General features: G+C 42.6%; 1 protein-coding gene across 1 annotated transcript; it reads left to right on the plus strand.

Moving 5' to 3' along the window:
* The first annotated feature begins 4,183 nt into the window (after nucleotides 1–4,183).
* On the plus strand, nucleotides 4,184–18,845 carry LOC119746406. The gene is made up of 18 exons (XM_038223326.1): nucleotides 4,184–5,559; nucleotides 7,662–7,934; nucleotides 8,436–8,702; nucleotides 9,137–9,406; nucleotides 9,733–9,981; nucleotides 12,012–12,245; nucleotides 12,372–12,476; nucleotides 12,725–12,849; nucleotides 13,063–13,206; nucleotides 13,328–13,739; nucleotides 14,087–14,265; nucleotides 14,432–14,584; nucleotides 15,029–15,162; nucleotides 15,316–15,415; nucleotides 15,564–15,729; nucleotides 15,843–15,909; nucleotides 16,353–16,623; nucleotides 16,990–18,845. Exons 1-18 carry the CDS (start codon nucleotides 5,160–5,162, stop codon nucleotides 17,248–17,250), a joined length of 3,810 nt encoding a protein of 1,269 aa, XP_038079254.1. The 5' UTR covers nucleotides 4,184–5,159; the 3' UTR covers nucleotides 17,251–18,845.
* Nucleotides 18,846–19,359: the final 514 nt, after the last annotated feature.

Below are 19,359 nucleotides of genomic sequence, written 5' to 3' on the forward strand. Positions count from 1 at the left end.
GCCGTCCTTTTTGTGGACAACCACAACCGGTGACGCCCACGGACTTGAGCTCTCCCTAACAATACCCTCCTCTAGTAGACCGTGAATGTGGTCACGCACTGCCTTGTACTGAGTTGGCGGGAGAGGCCTATGACGCTGTCGTATGGAGTGGGCACTGCCTGTGTCTATTTGGTGTACCACTGTGTCCGTATAACCCAAATCACGCTCACTCTGGGAAAATGACCCTTTGTGTCTTTCGAGGAGAGACTTGACCTTCTTCAACTCATCGGTACTCAAGTGGCCACCAACATCTACCTGAGATAGTATGGAAGACCCGTGGTCATCTACAGTCATGTTGGACACTGCAACGCTTACGCCACCAAAATTGCCGCTGTCATCACAAACGACCGAACCCAAGTACAGTGTTCCCAATTCTGCAGATGCAGGTATTACAACGTCCACATCTGTCTCGTTGAACAACACAATGTCAAACTTCCCGCTCTCTACCTTCACCAAACTGGGAGGAACTGTCAGTTTTGAAGGAGACCCGATCCCGCTGGGCTCCAGCATTGCCTCATAGCTTCTGCCCTCCGGACCAGTACACCCCCGTCCACGAATAACAACTCCCTGTCGGGCCAAAACTGCGATGGGTGGCCCAGTCGTAAATGCCTTACCAACTCTGCCATCACCCTCTCCGAATCTCATTGTCTGCCCAACAACCTGTAGGGTCTTATGCCAAATTGTGTCTGGTGAAGGCCAAGGGATCTTTTCTAGGTGTCTCTCATTCATTAGCTTCTCCCAGCACTGTTGGAGGACATTCATCCCAAAAATACACTGCACACCCTCCTTTTTCCAAGCCTGCTGTGTCTTGCAGTCTTCCCGAAGAACAAGGACGACTCGTGCCTCCATAATTTGGCCTACGGCATGAACGTCAGTTTCAAAGAACCCGATGTATGGCATCTCGACTCCATTAGCTGAGACTATGGAGAAAGGTCCCGGAAGTGGTTGTAACTGAAATCCCTTCGGAAGCAACTCCCTTACAAAGTAACCTTCCCCCACTGTGGTGACCTGTGATCCAGGATCAAGTAGACTAGAGACTGGGGTCCCCGAGAATAGTACTATAGTCGAGAAACATTCACCCACTGCTCGCGAAAGAAAGTCACTATTTATCTTAACACTTAAGCCATTCAGGCCAACCTCTGCAGTATGGCCCACTACTGTAGAGGCAGCTCGTTTAACCCTTCCTGCTGATGCTGGTGCCGTGTGGCATTGCACATCGGTGGCCGCTGGCTCTCAGGAGCTGTCATGTGATTGGTGGGAACAGGCGCAGTTGGTGCCCCCCTTCTTGAAGGGCAGTCCCTCGCAAAGTGTCCAGGGAGGCCACATGCATAACACAAGCCGCGCCGATCTGACCAACTTGTGTCCTGTCGGCGAGCGCTTCGCTGCATGTTGTTCCCTGGTGGTCCAAAGAATGGCTGTGGTGGCCTCTGGTAAAAAGGTTGTGCATCAGGAGGGTACACGGGATGCCCCCACGGTCGCACAATACCCTCTAACGCCTTAAGGACGCCATCGGTCATACTTTTGATGGCTCCCAGGATCTCTCCATCATGGGTAAGCCTTTGGTCAAGACGAACAGTTGCCTGGTAAGCAGCATTTGTTCCCAGAGCTTTGCTTCGCGCCTCTTCTTGACCTTCACGAGCGTGAATCTTCTTGACCTGTGCGAGCGTAAATCGTGCGACATTGAAGTGGCATTGAGGCAGCCTATAGGCGCAAGGCAGTCGATGTAGTCTCCATGAGAAAGTAACTCGACTGCGATGAACTTGTAGAATAATTTTGAAACTGGACTGTGTATTGACCGTTTTGTCGTGGTATTTATACAGCGCAAGTGACGTCACATGAGCTTATTTTGGTCGAATAGAGAGCGCGACGCGAAATACTAGGACGTATCAACAGAGAGCAGAGCGTAGTGTGAACGCAGTGACAGCGACTAGATCGAGTAATTGATCTTGACAGGGGCGCATAGAGAGCGAGTTGAGCGCATCGTAAGCGCGGGAAGAGCACCGTATGGGCGTAGCTTGAGCTTCTTTGAGACAGAAAGTTGTCATTTTCTTGCGTCCTCGCTGCGATTGTTAAATTTATGAAATATTTTTGTCGCCGTAAGGTCTCCTATGAGATCGCATATAATGTGACAGGCCATTAAAGAAAGCCCAGTAGCCCGTTCGTGCCGTGCTTCATACAGTTTGACAACGTATGAAACTTCTACAAAATGTCCTTTGATTTCCGCATTCCCAATCGTCTCCCCAGTTTTCCTATAATATTGTCATGCATGTGGTGTATACCATGGCCGGATGTGGCACATTCAATGGCGCTGTGGACCGGTAATCCTACACAATAGCACTGCCCGGCTTACAATCGACAGTGAGTCAGAGACACACAGGATAGTTGTTAAGTCTTGCACCAGGAACTAGCGCGATGTACACTATGAAAGCACTCCAGTTAAATTTGACTAAACCACTTAAGTCTATGTAGTAACCATTTACAACTCTGTCAGGGCTGGCCCTGAAAGCAAGTCCAATATCACGTTATCAGCTTGAACTGGTTTAGCCTTTAGTCAAGTCCCACGCACTTACCCGGACACGTGACGCACAACGGATGCTGACACGTAAAAAGACTAGCACGAGCGGCAAAGCCGCGAGGGCCTTTACCATCTCGTGGAGAACGCTTATGTTTTTCTTTACATTTGTTTACCGATTTGGTAGACATGCATAATGCATTACCCGTTGTGAATTGACCAATGACAATGCAGAATTACTAACGTAAATCAGCCGTCGTCTGGCGCCAGACAGCACGCGCGCCATGGCGCGCTTGCTGTTGCTGGAAACCGCAACCCACCGTTAGATGATTGGTTTATATTGCTTGATGTATATTACGTGAATAAATGAATATAAGTAGTTCCACGAGCTAGTAAAGGCCCTCGCGGCTTCGCCGCTCGTGCTAGTCTTTTTACGTGCCAGCATCCGGGATGCGTAATTACGTGTCCGGATGGTCCGGGTATAGGCGCGTGGGACTTGACTAAAGGCTAGAACTGGTTTGGAAATACAACAAAGAAAATCGTTAGAGTTGACAAAGTTCGCTGCCACATCTTTGGCGCTCACTTGGTTGCTGGAGCATAAAAAATGTAATGATGGGATGAATTTTCTTTCCATCGAGGTATTGACGTGTCCAATGATGGAGCTGTAAAACAAATTGTCATTTTTATAGGTATTGAAGCGTGAATTTCCAGGACCCGTTTGAACCAGTCCCATGGTGGCTTTTGTTCACTTGATGAAAGGACCCGCACACTTATTATTGTTTCGATTTGACGTGACAGACCATTAATTTTCAACTGCCAAGTACATACAAACACTGAGCTAGGGTGCGGACTGTTCTATTTCCTGTTCGCGACGAAGACTGTCCAGACGTTTTCTCGTCGAGTATATAGCCGTCTGTCCGAACTGCGCACGAACCATATCGTTGATTGCATGGACTGAGAAAGTTACATTCTGATAAACGTGACTGAAGAAAAGTCCGTAAGATTGTTCGACGTCAGGTTTAACTTGTTCGACATCTAGAATGGATGCCGGAAAAGGAGTGAACACATACCTGTTGATGGTGTTCGCTTTTCTGTTGGTTTTGATGGCCAAGGTTCCAGTCAAAGCTCAAACTAAAGGTAAACCTCTTTTCGTTAAATAGTGTAAAACACACCAGCATTATATTGTCGAATACGATGAATTGGCCAGCGCCAGCCCCTTTAATGGGGGTCTCAGTATGGATAACTGTTTATATCCGTGCCACGTTTTTAGACTGTAGCTTTATCGACAAATGGGATTTTCGACCGAAATATTTTGGCGGGAACTATACTTTTGAAAAGTTAAATAAGACTTAACCCTAAAGGGGCCGGGGGGCGGAATGATACCACCGCCGTGAAAACTGAATTTTCCCATAACGTATAGTGTACACAGAGCAGAATTACCATTCGTGCATATAAATAGTTAATTAACCATAATTCCAAAACCCTTTGCCCTATATTCATGAAATTTCTTGGGTATGACCATGATAAGTTGCTCTATGAATGTATTTAGTTTCAAAATTGTTCGTGACTCGATGGCCGAGATCTAAGTGGGGGGGGGGGGGGCGGAATCCCCCCCCTACCGGCTGAGAGATGGTCAAAATTACCCGGCCCTTTTATAGGGTTAAGGGTTTGCATGGTGATGAGTTGTGTGGTTCTGAGAAGAACCAGTTGATTATTTAACTCGACGTTTCGAACAGTATGCTCTGTTCGCCATTCCCCAGCAGGCTGCCGGACTCTTGCTGGTGGAGTAGTTTAAGTAGTGGATGCTACGTTCAGTAGTCCGTTGAGGCGGGAGATTCTGAAACACGATGCTAAGTTCGGTTGACCGTTAAGGGAGAACATATCGAAGAGGAGAAAACTTAACTAAGAAGTTTTGAGGCATTTTAATCGATGCGAGAGTGTTAGGGGATTTACACAAGAGAACAAAGGCGACTTTTTTGGGAAGTGATGGATTTATTAGGCCTATAATTGTACAGGAAAATAGGCGAGGATCTTGAGCGCAACAAGCTTTAGCAGGTTGGGTCTGGACTTGATAATTGATTTCTTGTTATATACACACGGGGAATTTCCAAATTGATAACCAAAGGTATCGGTATCTGTAATTATTTTAACTGTCGGCTTCCATAAACGTTTCATTTCTTGAAGTATGAACATTTCATTGTTTGAAGTATTGTTTGAAGTGTTCATTTCATGAGAAACTTTATTTGTTTCCGCAATATCGCACTGTGTACCAGTAGTACGCTTTGTACCTCAAGGAACAGAGATAAGTTAATGATCCACCATGATTTCCTTGAATTCAAGGTAACTAAAATACTAAGTTAACAACATTTATTACTGAAACTTGTTAAGAATACTGCCCACAGTTATTTGTATCGAAAAACAAAAGGAAAGCCTGAGAAAACAACGCAGGCAAGAAAACTAGAGCCAAAAATACTAACAAAAATGCACGAAATCAAACCTTCAAAAGACACTAAATTAATGTCGAAAGAATTAAGACTGTGGGTGTGGCATCTTTATCGTAGTTACCTGTTTTTGGAAAAAAAACCTTCTCCTCCCCCCCCCCCCGAAAATGTGGTTCTGGATCTATTTTCTACTTTTAGTTTTTTGGGCACTAGATCTAGGCTTGAACTTCCCTACTGAGTCAAAGAAATTTCTTTTGGTTTTGATAGTTCGTTTGGTAGGCGGGTCGGACTCCATGGAAGGTCGAGTGGAGGTGTTCTGGAACGGTGCTTGGGGGACGGTCTGTGATGACTTGTGGGACCTACGAGACGCAACCGTTATCTGCCGGGAACTGGGTTTTGGAGAAGCGTATGCGGCTCCCCGTAAAGCTGCATTTGGTGAGGGAACCGGAGACATACTGTTGGATGATGTTCATTGCACGGGTAACGAGGAGACAGTGTTTGATTGCCAGGCAATAAAGGGATCGGGACACAACTGCGTGCATAGCGAGGATGCCGGGGTTCGATGTAGTAAGTTGTTGATAACAGACTGAGTTTTTTTACGAGATCGAAAATACATTTTATATGAAAGCTATCTCCAATTCGGGTTTTGTACTATTTAACACACATTCACTGCCTTTAACGCTTTCAGAACGAGACAGATCCAAACCAGAACTTCGCAACATTTCCCCTCCGCAGCCTCTGCATCCGACAACAGCGGACATTTCGACATCACCATTGATGCAGATGGTTCTACACACCATGTTAATGGCATAGTCAGTTTGAGTATTTTTTTTGTAAACTCTCCACACGCTTTACAATACACTGCAAGGGATGCTGGCGGCTATATACGCAACTAGCCCCATAAAAAATGTGGCCAATTTACTGGACCATCTCCGTAAATAAGGGCCACACTTGGAACATGTACCCGAAAATGTAGAACTTTGTCAAATTTTGAATTTCACATTTAGACTTTATTTGTAGTTTATTTACGCTTTAGAAGCGTACTCACCCTCTTTATAACGATAGAAAAGAAGTCCCGCCTTTCCCAGACGTCTTTTAAACGTGTAATTTCCAGGGTCCTTTGCGCACGTCGTTACCGTCACCACGAAGTAACTTTAACCCCCGCACAGTGCAAAATGTGTGTTTCGAGATAAAACCGATTTAAGTTGACGATGTTTTGAAACGGTTATCTGAATATTGTTTTAGCCTCAAAATTCATATTTTGATGCATTGTCTGAAAGCTGGGATCTTGAATGACACGTTAATGCATGTTTTTTATTGAACAAAATAACTATTAATGAGTTATCAAACTAATTAACCATAAGTACACTTCGTGAAAACTCAAAAATCAGATAACGCTGTTTTCACGAAGTGACGCAAACCATGTGTATTAGCTATGGGCTCAGCGCTACTTCGTGATAACGCCAGAAGTGAGTTGCGCATATCACGTGACATTTGTGTTACTTTGTGAAAACGCAAAACCCGTTTTTGACACGTAGTGTGCAGTCACTTTACACGCGAAAGAATGGTATAGTACACTTCGTGAAAACGAAGTTTCCGGTTTTGACCCATTAAGTTACAAACGTAAATTAATGTTAATTAATATTTTGACAAAACTAGTTAACTCTGTCTATAGTAACTTCCTGAGGTGATAGATTATGTGTAATTAATCACAAATTAGGAAAAAAATTGAAATCGCAAAATATTTTTCGATGTTAGTGTCACTTCGTTTCGTGGTGACAGTGACGACGTTTGCGTCGAAAAGATCACGCTCGTGCTCAGCATTCTCCCTATGACTAACTCGCTGACTTGTGTCACTGAGTACAAATAATACCCGAAACTGACAATTTTGGGTCAAGCTTGACTTTGCGTATCATGTTACATGGGCGTCGCCAGGATTTTTTTTAGAGGGGGGCAACATTTTTTTTTTTTGCCAAAAAATGCTTGTATTTCTCAACACATTCTCGATTTATCAGTTTTAGAGGGGGGCAGGGACATTTTGCCCTCCCCCCCCCCCGACTCATTAAATTTACACCACTTTGTCTTCGCGCCTCTTTTTCTTTTTTTTTGTTCTTTTTTTTCTTCCTTTTTTTTTTTTGGTTGCTTTTCCGGGGGGTGGGCATTTGTCCCCCTTGCCCCCCCCCCCTCGCGACGCCCATGTCATGTTAGTTTCTGGAAGATTCTTGAAAGGCGTTGGATGATACAAGAGGGGGATTAGTAAGAGGGACTACGTATAGTTAACAACCGCAATAGCCATGAAAAAAGGTCTTGAATACTGACTTCAAGATGATTGAGTATTGTCACTGTCTCATCTAAAGCCCGGTTCATACTTGGCGCGAAAGCGAACGCGACTTTGTGTCGTCAGGGCGATGCGAATTCGCACAAGTTGAACACATTTCGCCTCCGGCGAATTTCGCATTGAGTGCTCCCCTGACGTCAAATTCGCTTCGCATTCGCCTGTCAAGTCTGATATCTGGGTCCTACCCCGAATGAGATGGAGGAGGCTCCGGGTCTATCTATTTGGCATCAACATGGGCCTACATGTAGCGTATTCCTCTTATGGGGTGAAGATATGGCGGGAAACCTATTTAATATACATTGATGTGAAGATTAATCATATTTTCTTTCAGATCCTGATCAACCGCCAGAGATTACCTGCCCACCCAATCGGACGATTCATACAGATCTTAACCAGAACTTCGCAACATTTACCCTCCCCGAAGCAGCCTCTGCATCCGACGACAGCGGACATTTCGAAATCGCAATTGACTTGGATGGTTCTACACACCGTGTTAATGACGTAGTCAGTTTGAGTCTTGCCAACTCCCCATACGTACTGCAATACACTGCAAGTGATGCAAACAACAACGTTGCAACGTGCCGCACGCAAATCACCGTTCTTGGTAGGCGATTATCGTATTACATTATATCACAAAATATAACTCATGTAATAAGATTATCTTTAAATGTATTCTTTCTAATTTTTGCTGGATCCGAAGTACCGGCCTCCCGTCCTCTGACTAACTCATTGGCTGTGTCACTGCAGTACTGATCCAGCAAGGCTATGCATATCATGTTACTTTCTGGAAGGATCTCAAGCCGTAGCGTTGGATGATGCAAGAGGGGGCTAAGGGGCAGAAGGCCCTCTCATATAAACCTTGAATACGTAGTCAACAATCCCAATAGCCATACAAAAATGGTCTGAAATGCTGACTTAAAGAGTATTGACAATGGTTTACTATTTCATCTAACTAACTTAGTTCGTCAAGTCTGATTTCTGCATCCCGCGGCCCGCGAAAGGAAGAGGTCATGGCTCTGCGGATCAGGATCTCCTAAAAGGTGATTATATGTCGGGTAACCTACAAATATATATTGGTGTCAATATTAATAATTTTTCCTTTCAGATACTCAGCCGCCAGAGATAACCTGCCCACCCGATAAGACCATCGAGACAGATACAAACCAGAACTTCGCAACATTTACCCTCCCCGGCGCAGCCTCTGCGTTCGACAACAGTGGACATTTCGAAATAACCATTGACGTTGATGATTCTACGCACTGTGTTAATGACACGGTCAGATTGAGTATGGCAAACTCCTCATATGTACTGCAATATACAGCGAGTGATGCAAACAACTATGCAACGTGCCGCACGCAAATCACCGTTATTGGTAAGCCTTTACTGTGTTATATTAAAATAATATACCACAAAATATAGCAATATGCTACATGCATTACGATTCACTTAGAATGTATTCTTTTTTATATTTGCTGTCACCGAGTACAAATAATACCCCGTAGCTACGCCGCTGGTTGTATGATGCAAGGGCTTGGAGGCTTAGGGACAGAAGGGTCATTTAAACCTTGATATAGTCAACATCATCCCAATATAGCCATATACTGGTCTGGATTAATGATTTTAAGACGATTGAGAATTGTTACTGTTGTCATTTAACATTAAGTCGTCAATTCTGATGTCTGGATCCGACCCAAAAGGCGTGGGTAAGGGTCTAGGTCCAAATAAACTATTTTGAATCAGCGAGTAGCATTCCTCAGGATAACAGGTATGTACATTTTTATGAGGATTGATAGTATTTACTTTCAGAAAATAAGCCGCCAGTCATCACCTGTCCATCCGATCAAACCACCGAGACGGATACAAACCAGAACTTTGCTACGGTCATCCTTCCTCATCCTGTCTCTGCATACGACAACAGCGGATGGTTCGAAATCACCATTGACGTAGATGGTTCCATGCATCTTGTAAATGACAGCATCAGTTTGAGTCTTGCGCAGTCTGTGCACACATTGCAGTACACTGCCAAAGATGCCATCAACAACGTTGCAAACTGCAACATGCAAATCACAGTCATAGGTAGGCAGTCATTTCAAATGTTTACACCCGAACACTTTTCTGCGAAACCATACCCCAAAATGTTGCATTTCTTTATAAGTGATGTTCAAAACATCGATTTTTTCAGGATATCGATTAATCCAACTGTTTTTAAACGTTTATAAGCCTTTAAAACTCCTTTTCGTATCGTCTGCATGTGATGCGCACGTGTACTAAACTTAATCGTGCTTGATACATCTTGCTAGAAACCCCGTCACTTTTACGTCGACGATCAATTAACACAGTTTTCATGTGACCCGGTCACATGTCACTTTTATTCTCTCCTTACTAATCTCTTTACGTCACAGATCTGACCCCACCTACTTTCACCACCGGTTGCCCGGGCGACATTTATCGTCTAGTGGACCTCAGCATAGAATCAGTCCCCGTGGCGTGGCCTAACGTGACAGCATCAGATCCAAACTCGCCGTTGCTATGGAACCCTAGCCATCACCCTGGTGACATGTTCCCCGTGGGTAATGTTACCATGGTAACCTACACAGTTGCAGACCAAGACGGGAACGTTGCGTCTTGTAACTTCACCGTGACAGTGACAGGTGTGTACCTTTCTGTAACTTTCTCATGTTAAACTTCATCAACTTGACTTTAAAAAACACCGAGCAATGGGATCATAACATGTTCATTATAGCTTATGCGGTGCTTAGGCCTGTTGAGATAGTGGAAATGCCGTCCCGATTCGTTATATATATCACTTATTGAGTAGCCGTATTTGATTTTATTTCGCTTTATTTGATTCCATTTATTTGATTGCGTCAAAAGTTAATGTGTCTAACGACAATGAATTAACCATTCAATTAACTTATGTTCAATTGCTCAACTGAAACCTGCCTGCCGACGTGTTTGAAGGTTTCATTGATTTTGTGTTTGGTGAACACACAAGTCAGTTTGTCATCAGTTGTTGCGCCTCTCTCCTATGCAAGGATGGATCCAATGGGTGGTTTGGGTGGTTAACCACCCCCGACTGACCAATGTTAATTACATTCGTATTTACATACTGGAAAAAAGACCAACATTTCCTGAAGTTCCTTGCATTACAAAATCCCTCCATATTACAAATCTTGATCTATTGCTGCCAGGTGTTTCGTATGTTTATGCGTTGACTGCAACTCCTCATTTCAGAATTCAGAATTCGCCACTGATATATCCTGGACGGATTAATGATGTCTTAAAGAGGTTGTGGAATGCTCGAAGACATTTCTGTCATTTTTCGGGTATATGTAGCCTAAGGTGTGATGAAATAAAAACGACTATTGTGTCTGTCATGAAATGAGTACTAAAGGTACTTTTGAGAGCTTTTTTCAGGTCATGTTTCGACCCGAACTTGCAATTTGTGTAAAAGTCGTCGTTGGGGGCAGCAAACGAAACATAGTAAATCGTGACGTAATAAAGAGGACTTGTTCATACTACGCTGCATCGGGAGTACCTTTTGTACTCATTTCATGACAGACACAATAGTCGTTTTTATTTCATCACACGTGTGAACACCTTAGGCTACATATACCCAAAAAATGACGGAAATGTCTTCGAGCATTCCACAACCTCTTTACTACTGCCTGCTTTTGTTGATATCACCCAGAGTTGTAATGATCCGAGTCAATGATTCGACTCGAGTCCGACTCCAGTCACAATTTTTGATGACTCGACTCTACTCGAGTCCCTAAGGGCAAATGACTCGACTCGATTCGACTCACTGCGATCAAATGACTCAACTCGACTCGAGTCCCTCATCAGAATGACTCGACTCGACTCGAGGAAGGCTAATAAGAGTCCCAAAAATAGAAGCAAACTTTGCGAAAAATATTTGCAATGGCTTACGCCGGTGCCGGTTTTTGTTCACGTCACGTTAGAATGGTCGCGAATAATATGTTCCCATAAGTTGAATGGGCCTTATTCACGAATCGGCCATATTGAATTGAAAGTTAGGTAAAATCTTAATTTTTGGAACTTGCGAAGAGGAATGAAAGCAAGTTAATGTATAATAAATTTCAGTCTGCTTCAATGAAGAATTTAACATGTGTAATTAAACATTCCCTAATGTTTAAAGCCATATTTAAAAACAAATGACAGTAAAATAAGGCTGCATTGTGCCCACATAAAAAGTCTGGCGCCATCCCAGTCAACAGTTAACAATTAATAAAATACATTCAGGGAACTCGACAAAAATGGCCAACTCATGAATAAGGCCCATGGCGATCAGCTGGCACCCCTTTTTTATTTTCAATAAGAGTCAAATGTGGTGTCACCACATGTAGTAGCCCGAACGAAAACAAAAAACCATAAAAATGACTTTCTCTCTTGTGATTATTTATTGTATAGTGTTCAAACATTTGTGACTCGAATTAACTCGAGCTACATACTTGACTCGACTCGACCACACACTGTGACTTGACTCGACTCGACTCGACCTTCTTGACCTAATGACTCGACTCAACTCGAGTCACTTCTCTCGGATTCCAGCCGTCTATCCACGTGCTTTCCTAAATAAGAATGAAGGTTTCTTCCTCAATTTCACAAACAGAATAGCTCTGCAGGTACTTAGTTATAACTTTTTGGTCTTCTTTCTCAGTGGTGAAACTCGTCTGCCCAGCCAATTTCTCGGCATTAGCAAGTCCTGGCTCGACCAGTACCAGTGTGAGCTGGTTGGAACCGGATCTAACTGGATGGGACGGACCTACAAACTTCACCTCAAGTTGCAATCCTGGTGTTGAATTGTTGATAGGAACTCACCGAGTAGACTATCAGCAATCGTTTGCAGCATACAATCTGCACTTCGAATGTTCACTCTTTGTTGTGGTACAAGGTGAGAAATGAGTATTTCAAAACTTGGCAAAGATAGTTCAAAGAGTTTGTTTGGACCCCTATCAAAAGAATTTTAAAATAACTGAGTGAGAGATTAGTAAAACGCTTTGTCGTGCTTTCACAACAGGTCAGTGCCCAACCAACACAACCAATGACGGTCTGAGATGGCCTGTAGCAGTAGCTGGATCCACTGCCAAGTCTGTCCAACGATGTCCACTGACAACTGAAAATGGTTTGACTTTAGAATCTGTCACAGTCTTTGAAACCTTCACCATAGTCCAAAATGTTCCTTGCTCTGCCTGATGTATCCATTCTTTCTCTTAATCGTCTCTCCACCTCTTCTTTGTTCTTTCTCTTTTTCGTTCGCTGTTTCTTGGCCGCAAGACTCACTTATATCGCATTTATTAGAACAATTCAGTTTCTTCTGATAAAATGGTTTTGTTCATCTGCATTACTACGTTTTAATGACCCTAAATGAAGCCGGTCAACCCGTAGCCGTCCGAAACTGTTCAAAGTTGGAGGCTCCTCTCTACTTCCGATGGGAGGAGCAGGAGACTCGTGGCTGCGGGGACAAGAAGGAAGTGTCTCTCGCAAACGTCGTCAAGGTAATTTGTTTTATCTCAGGACGTTAGTTGATCCAAATTAGATGATGGCTCAATTTTCAGAAAGGCATTCTAATATGGTGGCACTTGCAGAGAGGTCCTAGTTTTTGAATCACACTGTGTTTACTTGAGCAAATTGTGAAAAACTGCAGGCAGATGCGGTGTTTTAAGAAGCTTAGATATGAAGATGTGACCATGAACCATATTCGTTGACAGGTTGAGGTTAGCAAAGGCAATGCAGTCGAAGTGGCCGAGTTTCTAGCCAATCGGACGTCAGATTCATCTAAGGAGGCAGCAGATGTTGCGATGGTTGCCAGCATTTTGGAGAACATCGTTAAAGCAGGATCGGGGGACAAAGAGGTATGGTGAATTACCATTCCGGAGAGGGGACTTTATACATGGTTCAAAGAAAAAAGGGCTGTGGAACATATGGTAGAAATATATGTTATTGAAGTTTAATTATAATCATGATTTCTTGAAGGTGACAGAACTAGTGCTGGAGACTGTCAGCAATGTCATCATGAGTGTTTGGCCTGAAACTCCTGACTCCGAGCCCACTCATATCGAGGCTGGTACCTCCTCAGCCATCGTTAAATCCGTAGAGACTCAAATCTCCCTGACACTTCAGCAAGAGGGTAAAGTCAGTATACGTCAGGACTCAATCCACGTGGAGGCGGTCAGTCTTGAACCAAACCAGACCGGGAACGGACTCAGCTTCATGTCCGTGAAACAGTCAAATGTGACGTATCCTGGACAAGGGTCACCGCAAGAGGGCACCCTTGCCGGTACCGAGGTCGAGACTTTGAACTCTAGTGTGATACCGAGGGATCTCGATGTCTTGGCATCGGCTCGGTTGCCTGGCAACATCATCAATTTGTTACCGTCTCCTAATGGTAAGTTCATCATGTGTGATCAAAGATTATGTGAGTAATCGATATTTGATAAGATGAAAAGAGGGTGGGGCTATGCGGTGCTTGCTGAGGTCTACTATGCATGCAATGGTTCAAATTGTGCGTACGTGTGTCCTCAAGCAAGAGACGCTCTGCTGTTCCTTATTGGAAGTGGAGTTATGATGGCAATCTTGGCATAACCTAAGCCTCCGGAATTAGATTTTCATAGAATCTTAAAACATATTTCAAGGGATGACACTATGAAACGTTGTTTGTTGATAAGATTTTCGGGGGAAGTGCAAACCAAATATGAGAATCGTACCTCTTTAAACTATTTCTTCAAAATGTAGCTCAGCTGAAAGCCAGTTTCCTGATCTACGCTGATGACACGTTGTTCCAGTCTGCTTCGATCAGAGAGCATCGAGGGGAGGGTAACTCGACTCGTAAGGTCGCTGGATCTGTCGTCTCACTGACTGTGGAGAATGTTGAACTTGTCAACCTCACAGAACCAGTCGTGATTGAATTCAAGGTGATCATGAGAATATACCTGTTTATCCAGAGTAGAATACTTCAGTATTAATGATGAGGGCATATTCTTGCCAAATAACGTTAATGTCCATTAAGCTAATCATTTCAGATTTTGCCCTCATTCAATTTTGTGTACCTTTTATCAATCTTCCGATTTCGAAACTTAGGAGGAATCAAGCGAAGGCCAATGCGTGTCCTGGGACTTTGAGCTGGAAGATGGAGTCGGCGATTGGACAACAGATGGATGCGCGCTTGCTGAAATGACCAATAAGACGATCGTGTGTAATTGCTCTCATGCCACCAACTTCGCAATCCTAGTGGTATGTATATTTCAATCTTATTATGATTCCAAACTTCTTACATAAAGCTTTTTCCATTTAAGAATGCGACAAGGTGATAGACTCCCGCAGGTTGTACCAAGCTTAGACCATGGAGCACATCACAAAGCAATTAAAAGAGTACCTCTTTCAGTTCGAAGAAAGAGTTACACTACTTTAAGCCATACGAAAAAGGAAGGTCCGTTAAGTCAGGAAAAGAAGGAATTTTATCAGAATTAAATACAATACATTGTTCTATAAAATCTTCATTATTTCCCTGTTTGTACCTTTTTGAAATGCCTACATTCAATGCCAACAAAAACACTTCATCTTCACTCACTGAATATTTCTCCACGTTTGTAATTAGGAGATCATTTTACTTTTTAGATACATAGATGCTACTATGAATATTGTCTGGATTCGTAACTGGTTTGACGTTTCTCACAGGATGTGAAGGGCCAAGCACCTGACGATAAAGATGACACTCCTGCTAAGCGAGCGCTTGATATCATCAGCCAGGTTGGCGCTGCACTGTCAATCATAGCTCTGGCTATCACGCTGATCATATACTTAGCTATCAGGTAAGATCATTGTAATGAAACGATCAAAAAAATTAAACGCAACCATGTTCTGTGTATGCTTATTACTCATACGTTCCATGTGTTGTCTTGTCGCTGTAAGGCAGTGCTAAAAAAAAGAATATATATAAACATCTTAACGTTTTAATGTTGTAGGAAACTGCGAAGAGGCAAATCTCGTCAGATCTTCATCAATTTCTGCTTCTCGTTGTTCATGCTGTACATCGTGTTCGTTGCCGGCGTCGACAATGCTAAGGTGACCAATGTAACATAACGCACGAAACTGTTCAGTTTAATTTAAGGGACGATAGATATCTAGAGCCACGAAGAGGTCAAAAGTGGCCAGGACCGGTATATAGTCTTGATTTTAAATTATAACGGTTATATCTACTTCAATTTAAAAGGGTTCCGGAGGTGGTTGTGTGTTCGTGGCTGCTTTACTCCACTACTTGACTCTGTCCACTATGATGTGGATGGCCGTTGAAGCCAGGAACATGTACGTCAGTACGGTGAAGGTGTTCCCTGAAGACACGCCTCGATACGTGCTCAAGGCTTGCCTCATCGCTTGGGGTGAGTTTAACTCAAACATTAAATAGATACTAAGCAAAATCATTGTTATCATCAGTTGAATCAATATTTAATTCACGTTGAATCAAGAATAAGATTTGTATCTCCCTTTTTAGGTTCACCATTGATTGTGTTGATAATCACATTGGCTGCAGCATCACATCACTTTGCCAACGAACATTAGTAAGTGAATGATCATGCTAGCTTATCTGAGGGCGCTGTTAAGATTCATCCAATTACTCAAAACCTCTCTCTACCTAATTATTATCATATAGAGAAGTTTTCGAAACGTCTGCTTTGTCCCAAAATTCTGCTTACTTCACTGTATGCAGGGAATTTAAGAACCTTCTACAATCTAAACTACTCTAAATTTTATTCTCTTACGAATATGATTTTTTACTCCTCAAGCAGACCTTGGACCCATAATGAGCCGAATTCTCCAGAGTCAGAGCCTCTACATCTTTTAACTCATGCCGAATCTGGAAACAAAGACAAAGTTTCGAAAATGTCCAAAGACTTATACAGATGCGACTGTGATACTTATGCAGGTTATTAAGTATTATATTAAAGCTGGTGTTACCTACCTAATATTTAAAAAATGATGATTAATATTTCTTCGTTTGCAGCTGCTTCCTTGAGCCTGGTCTTGTGCTGTACCTCGGCCTCCTTGCTCCCATTGGTCTCATCCTCCTCCACAACATCATCACCTTCATCTTGGTCATGCGCAGTCTCCTGAAGGTCAAAGAGGCATCTCGCTCCCAGCAGATCTCCAAACGCCTCCAGAATGCCGTGGGAATCTCCGCCCTTATGGGCTTGACCTGGTGTTTTGGGTTCCTGGCCATCGAAGAAGCGAGTTTTACCTTTCAACTCATCTTCTGTCTGGCCAACTCCTTGCAGGTAAATGGAGGGGGAGGCATTTTAACTGATTCAGGATGTACATTACTACAATAACCAATGGGTCGGATATGGCCCATTTATTGGCCTAAAGGGATAGTCCTATACGACAGCACTGCCAATTAGACAAGGTACAGTCAGTCAATGAGTTAGTCATTGAGTCAGTTAGTCAGTTATTGATTGAGCATGCTTGTCTTGTAGTACAAAATGACACTATTGTAGTCTAGTCATCTCGATATTGCCAAAATTGCCTGATTGTGAAGTCTACGGTTTTATAAAAGCTTGTTGAATTTTACAGAGCACGATCTGGAGAGTCTTATATCTCAGGCATTGTTAAATGTTCACCTTCTCCGCTTGTTTTCTTTTCAGGGCGTGCTTGTGTTCCTCATGTTCTGCGCTCGACGCGAGGAGGTCCGCGACGCCTTTGCACCCTACATGAAGCGCATCTGCTGCGGTCGGGAATTGCACTTGCCAAAGCGGTCATATGACGTGGCCTTGGTTTCAAGCACTGCTTCTCAATCCATCAGTTCCCCTTCTAGCAGTGTCGTCACCAAATTTGACGTGTCCGCTACTGACTTCCAGGAGAGCGTGGTGGTCCTCAAGTATAAGACATCTGATCAAGACATCTGAATGTTTTCCTTGGAAAATTGAGGGGACTGAAACACTTAAATTGAATTTCATTGTTGACAAAATGCAGGATTGAAGAACACCATATCAACTATCCAGTTCGTTAGTAAAAACGTCACGCACGCGCGTGCACCACTGATTGCTAGCGCCCATTGGATAATCACTCAAGTTGTACGGCGTTATCTTCCGGTTCCAATTCTTCACATGCTACTTAATGGCAAGTGGGCGTGGTTTAACCTGAACTGACGAACGAACCTGATACATTTGACAATGGCATACAGCTGGTACAGAATGACAAACCTCCTTTGGATGAATAAAGAACGACCAAGTAGAAATTCAATTTAAGTTGTAACTTCGAGTCTCGACTGGCCGATTAGCAAGGCATTTATCAGAGATATGAATGCGGCACACAATAATAACTTTTTCGCTCGATGAAATTTAATCAAGATCAGAAATGAAGGGAGTTTGTCCTCTTTACAAGAATTTCTTTGATTGAAAAGGAAAAAGCTTACAAAATGCACCAGGTCTTGGAAAGGGATGGCAGGGAAAATTACAACAGATTATGGTATAATATTGTGTATGCTTCGATACAGTTTAACAAAAACACATATCTTATTCAATTATATATATCTATACTTTTAACGTTGCTGAGTGTACCTATTAAAGACACATAAAATGCTAACATGAAATGTTTCTACATAAACTGTAAAAAGTTAGCCATGCTTGCTTTGTCGGGAAATTTGTCACTCCTAGGCCTCCTTGCAAATTTGCAACAACCGCAATCGAATACCACGTATAACTTAAAAAGCATGTACACAATTCGCTGAATCTTTCATTATCATACCAAACGATAACGATTTCTCTTGGGAGCCGGGGGATGCATGATCAAAACTCCTCCGATGATATTTGTTCTGCGGTACAGTTGGGGAACCCATATGCTTTTGTGTGGGTTGATAGTTATATACTGACCTAAACAAGGATATAGTGCTTGTTATGTACACGCAGATTACTGTAGATGCACATTATATATATCTTATATATATTTTTTTTAGGCCTACCCAAACTTCATGTTTAACCATGCGAACAAAATGAAGATAAAATAGAATGAAATACATAGTAAAAAAGTAAAACCTATGTTTCCGTAAATGTACATGTACTATTAATGGTTATGCAGATAATACTTAACTGTAAAAAAAAGATTTGATATACGAAGCCTCCTTTTATTGAAATTTTAAGTAGTACCCAGAATGATTGAATAACGTTCTTTTGTAGCCTTATTACTGCACTGTACGCAGATGATTCGTCAATTTCATTGTTCATTTAATGATTATACAGATAATTATTAATTGTAAAGATTTGTTATACGAAGCCTATTTTTGTTAAATTTTTTAAAGGGCCCATGTAATGTAATGTGATTTGTTAATGCAGTCCTTGTAAATGCAACTTCGTGTCCCATTTAACCTTATTTTGAATTTTCATTTTGCCATGTATAAGTGCATTTTGGTGTCTTTTTGGTGTTTATGCTAATTCGAATTTTCGAGATTTATGAGCAATAACAGTGATGTAATTTTGGGCAGAAAAATTGCCATAATTTTGGATGTTTTGCTGTGTGTGTAAAATTTCTTTTCGTTGGTGATTAGTTGTTGTTTCAGTACATCGCAGTGGGCTAATGAGCAAAGTTTTCTCAAAAAAAAGTTTTTAATGAGCACATTTTGGGTTCACCGTTTAAACAGAAACCCCCTAAACCGAACAGTGTCTTCCTGAAACGACATCACAGAAACAGCGCCCTCACTTGTCCGCGAAAGCATGGACATTCTTTTTTTAAATGTTTAAACGCAAAATTCTTACTTGCTACTCGAAATAAAATGACGTGTGGGAGTACCATTGTGCTGTCGTGTCCAAATATGCTATGTGTAGCATAGTGTGACTGGTGTGCGTGCAGTTCCTTGTCTCCGTGCGCCAACAAAAGAGGGCGCCCTTTTTTTCTTTCTTTCTTTCTTCCTTACGAGTGCAGACTTCATGGCTGAAGATAATCGCATTTTACCTAGCAACGACGTCCCATGACGGGACATTTCGCTGGTTGACGCGCACCGTTCCTTGTGTGTGACACAC

Source organism: Patiria miniata, unplaced genomic scaffold (assembly GCF_015706575.1).
Source record: "Patiria miniata isolate m_02_andy unplaced genomic scaffold, ASM1570657v1 HiC_scaffold_7, whole genome shotgun sequence".
Taxonomy (NCBI): Eukaryota; Metazoa; Echinodermata; class Asteroidea; order Valvatida; family Asterinidae; genus Patiria; species Patiria miniata.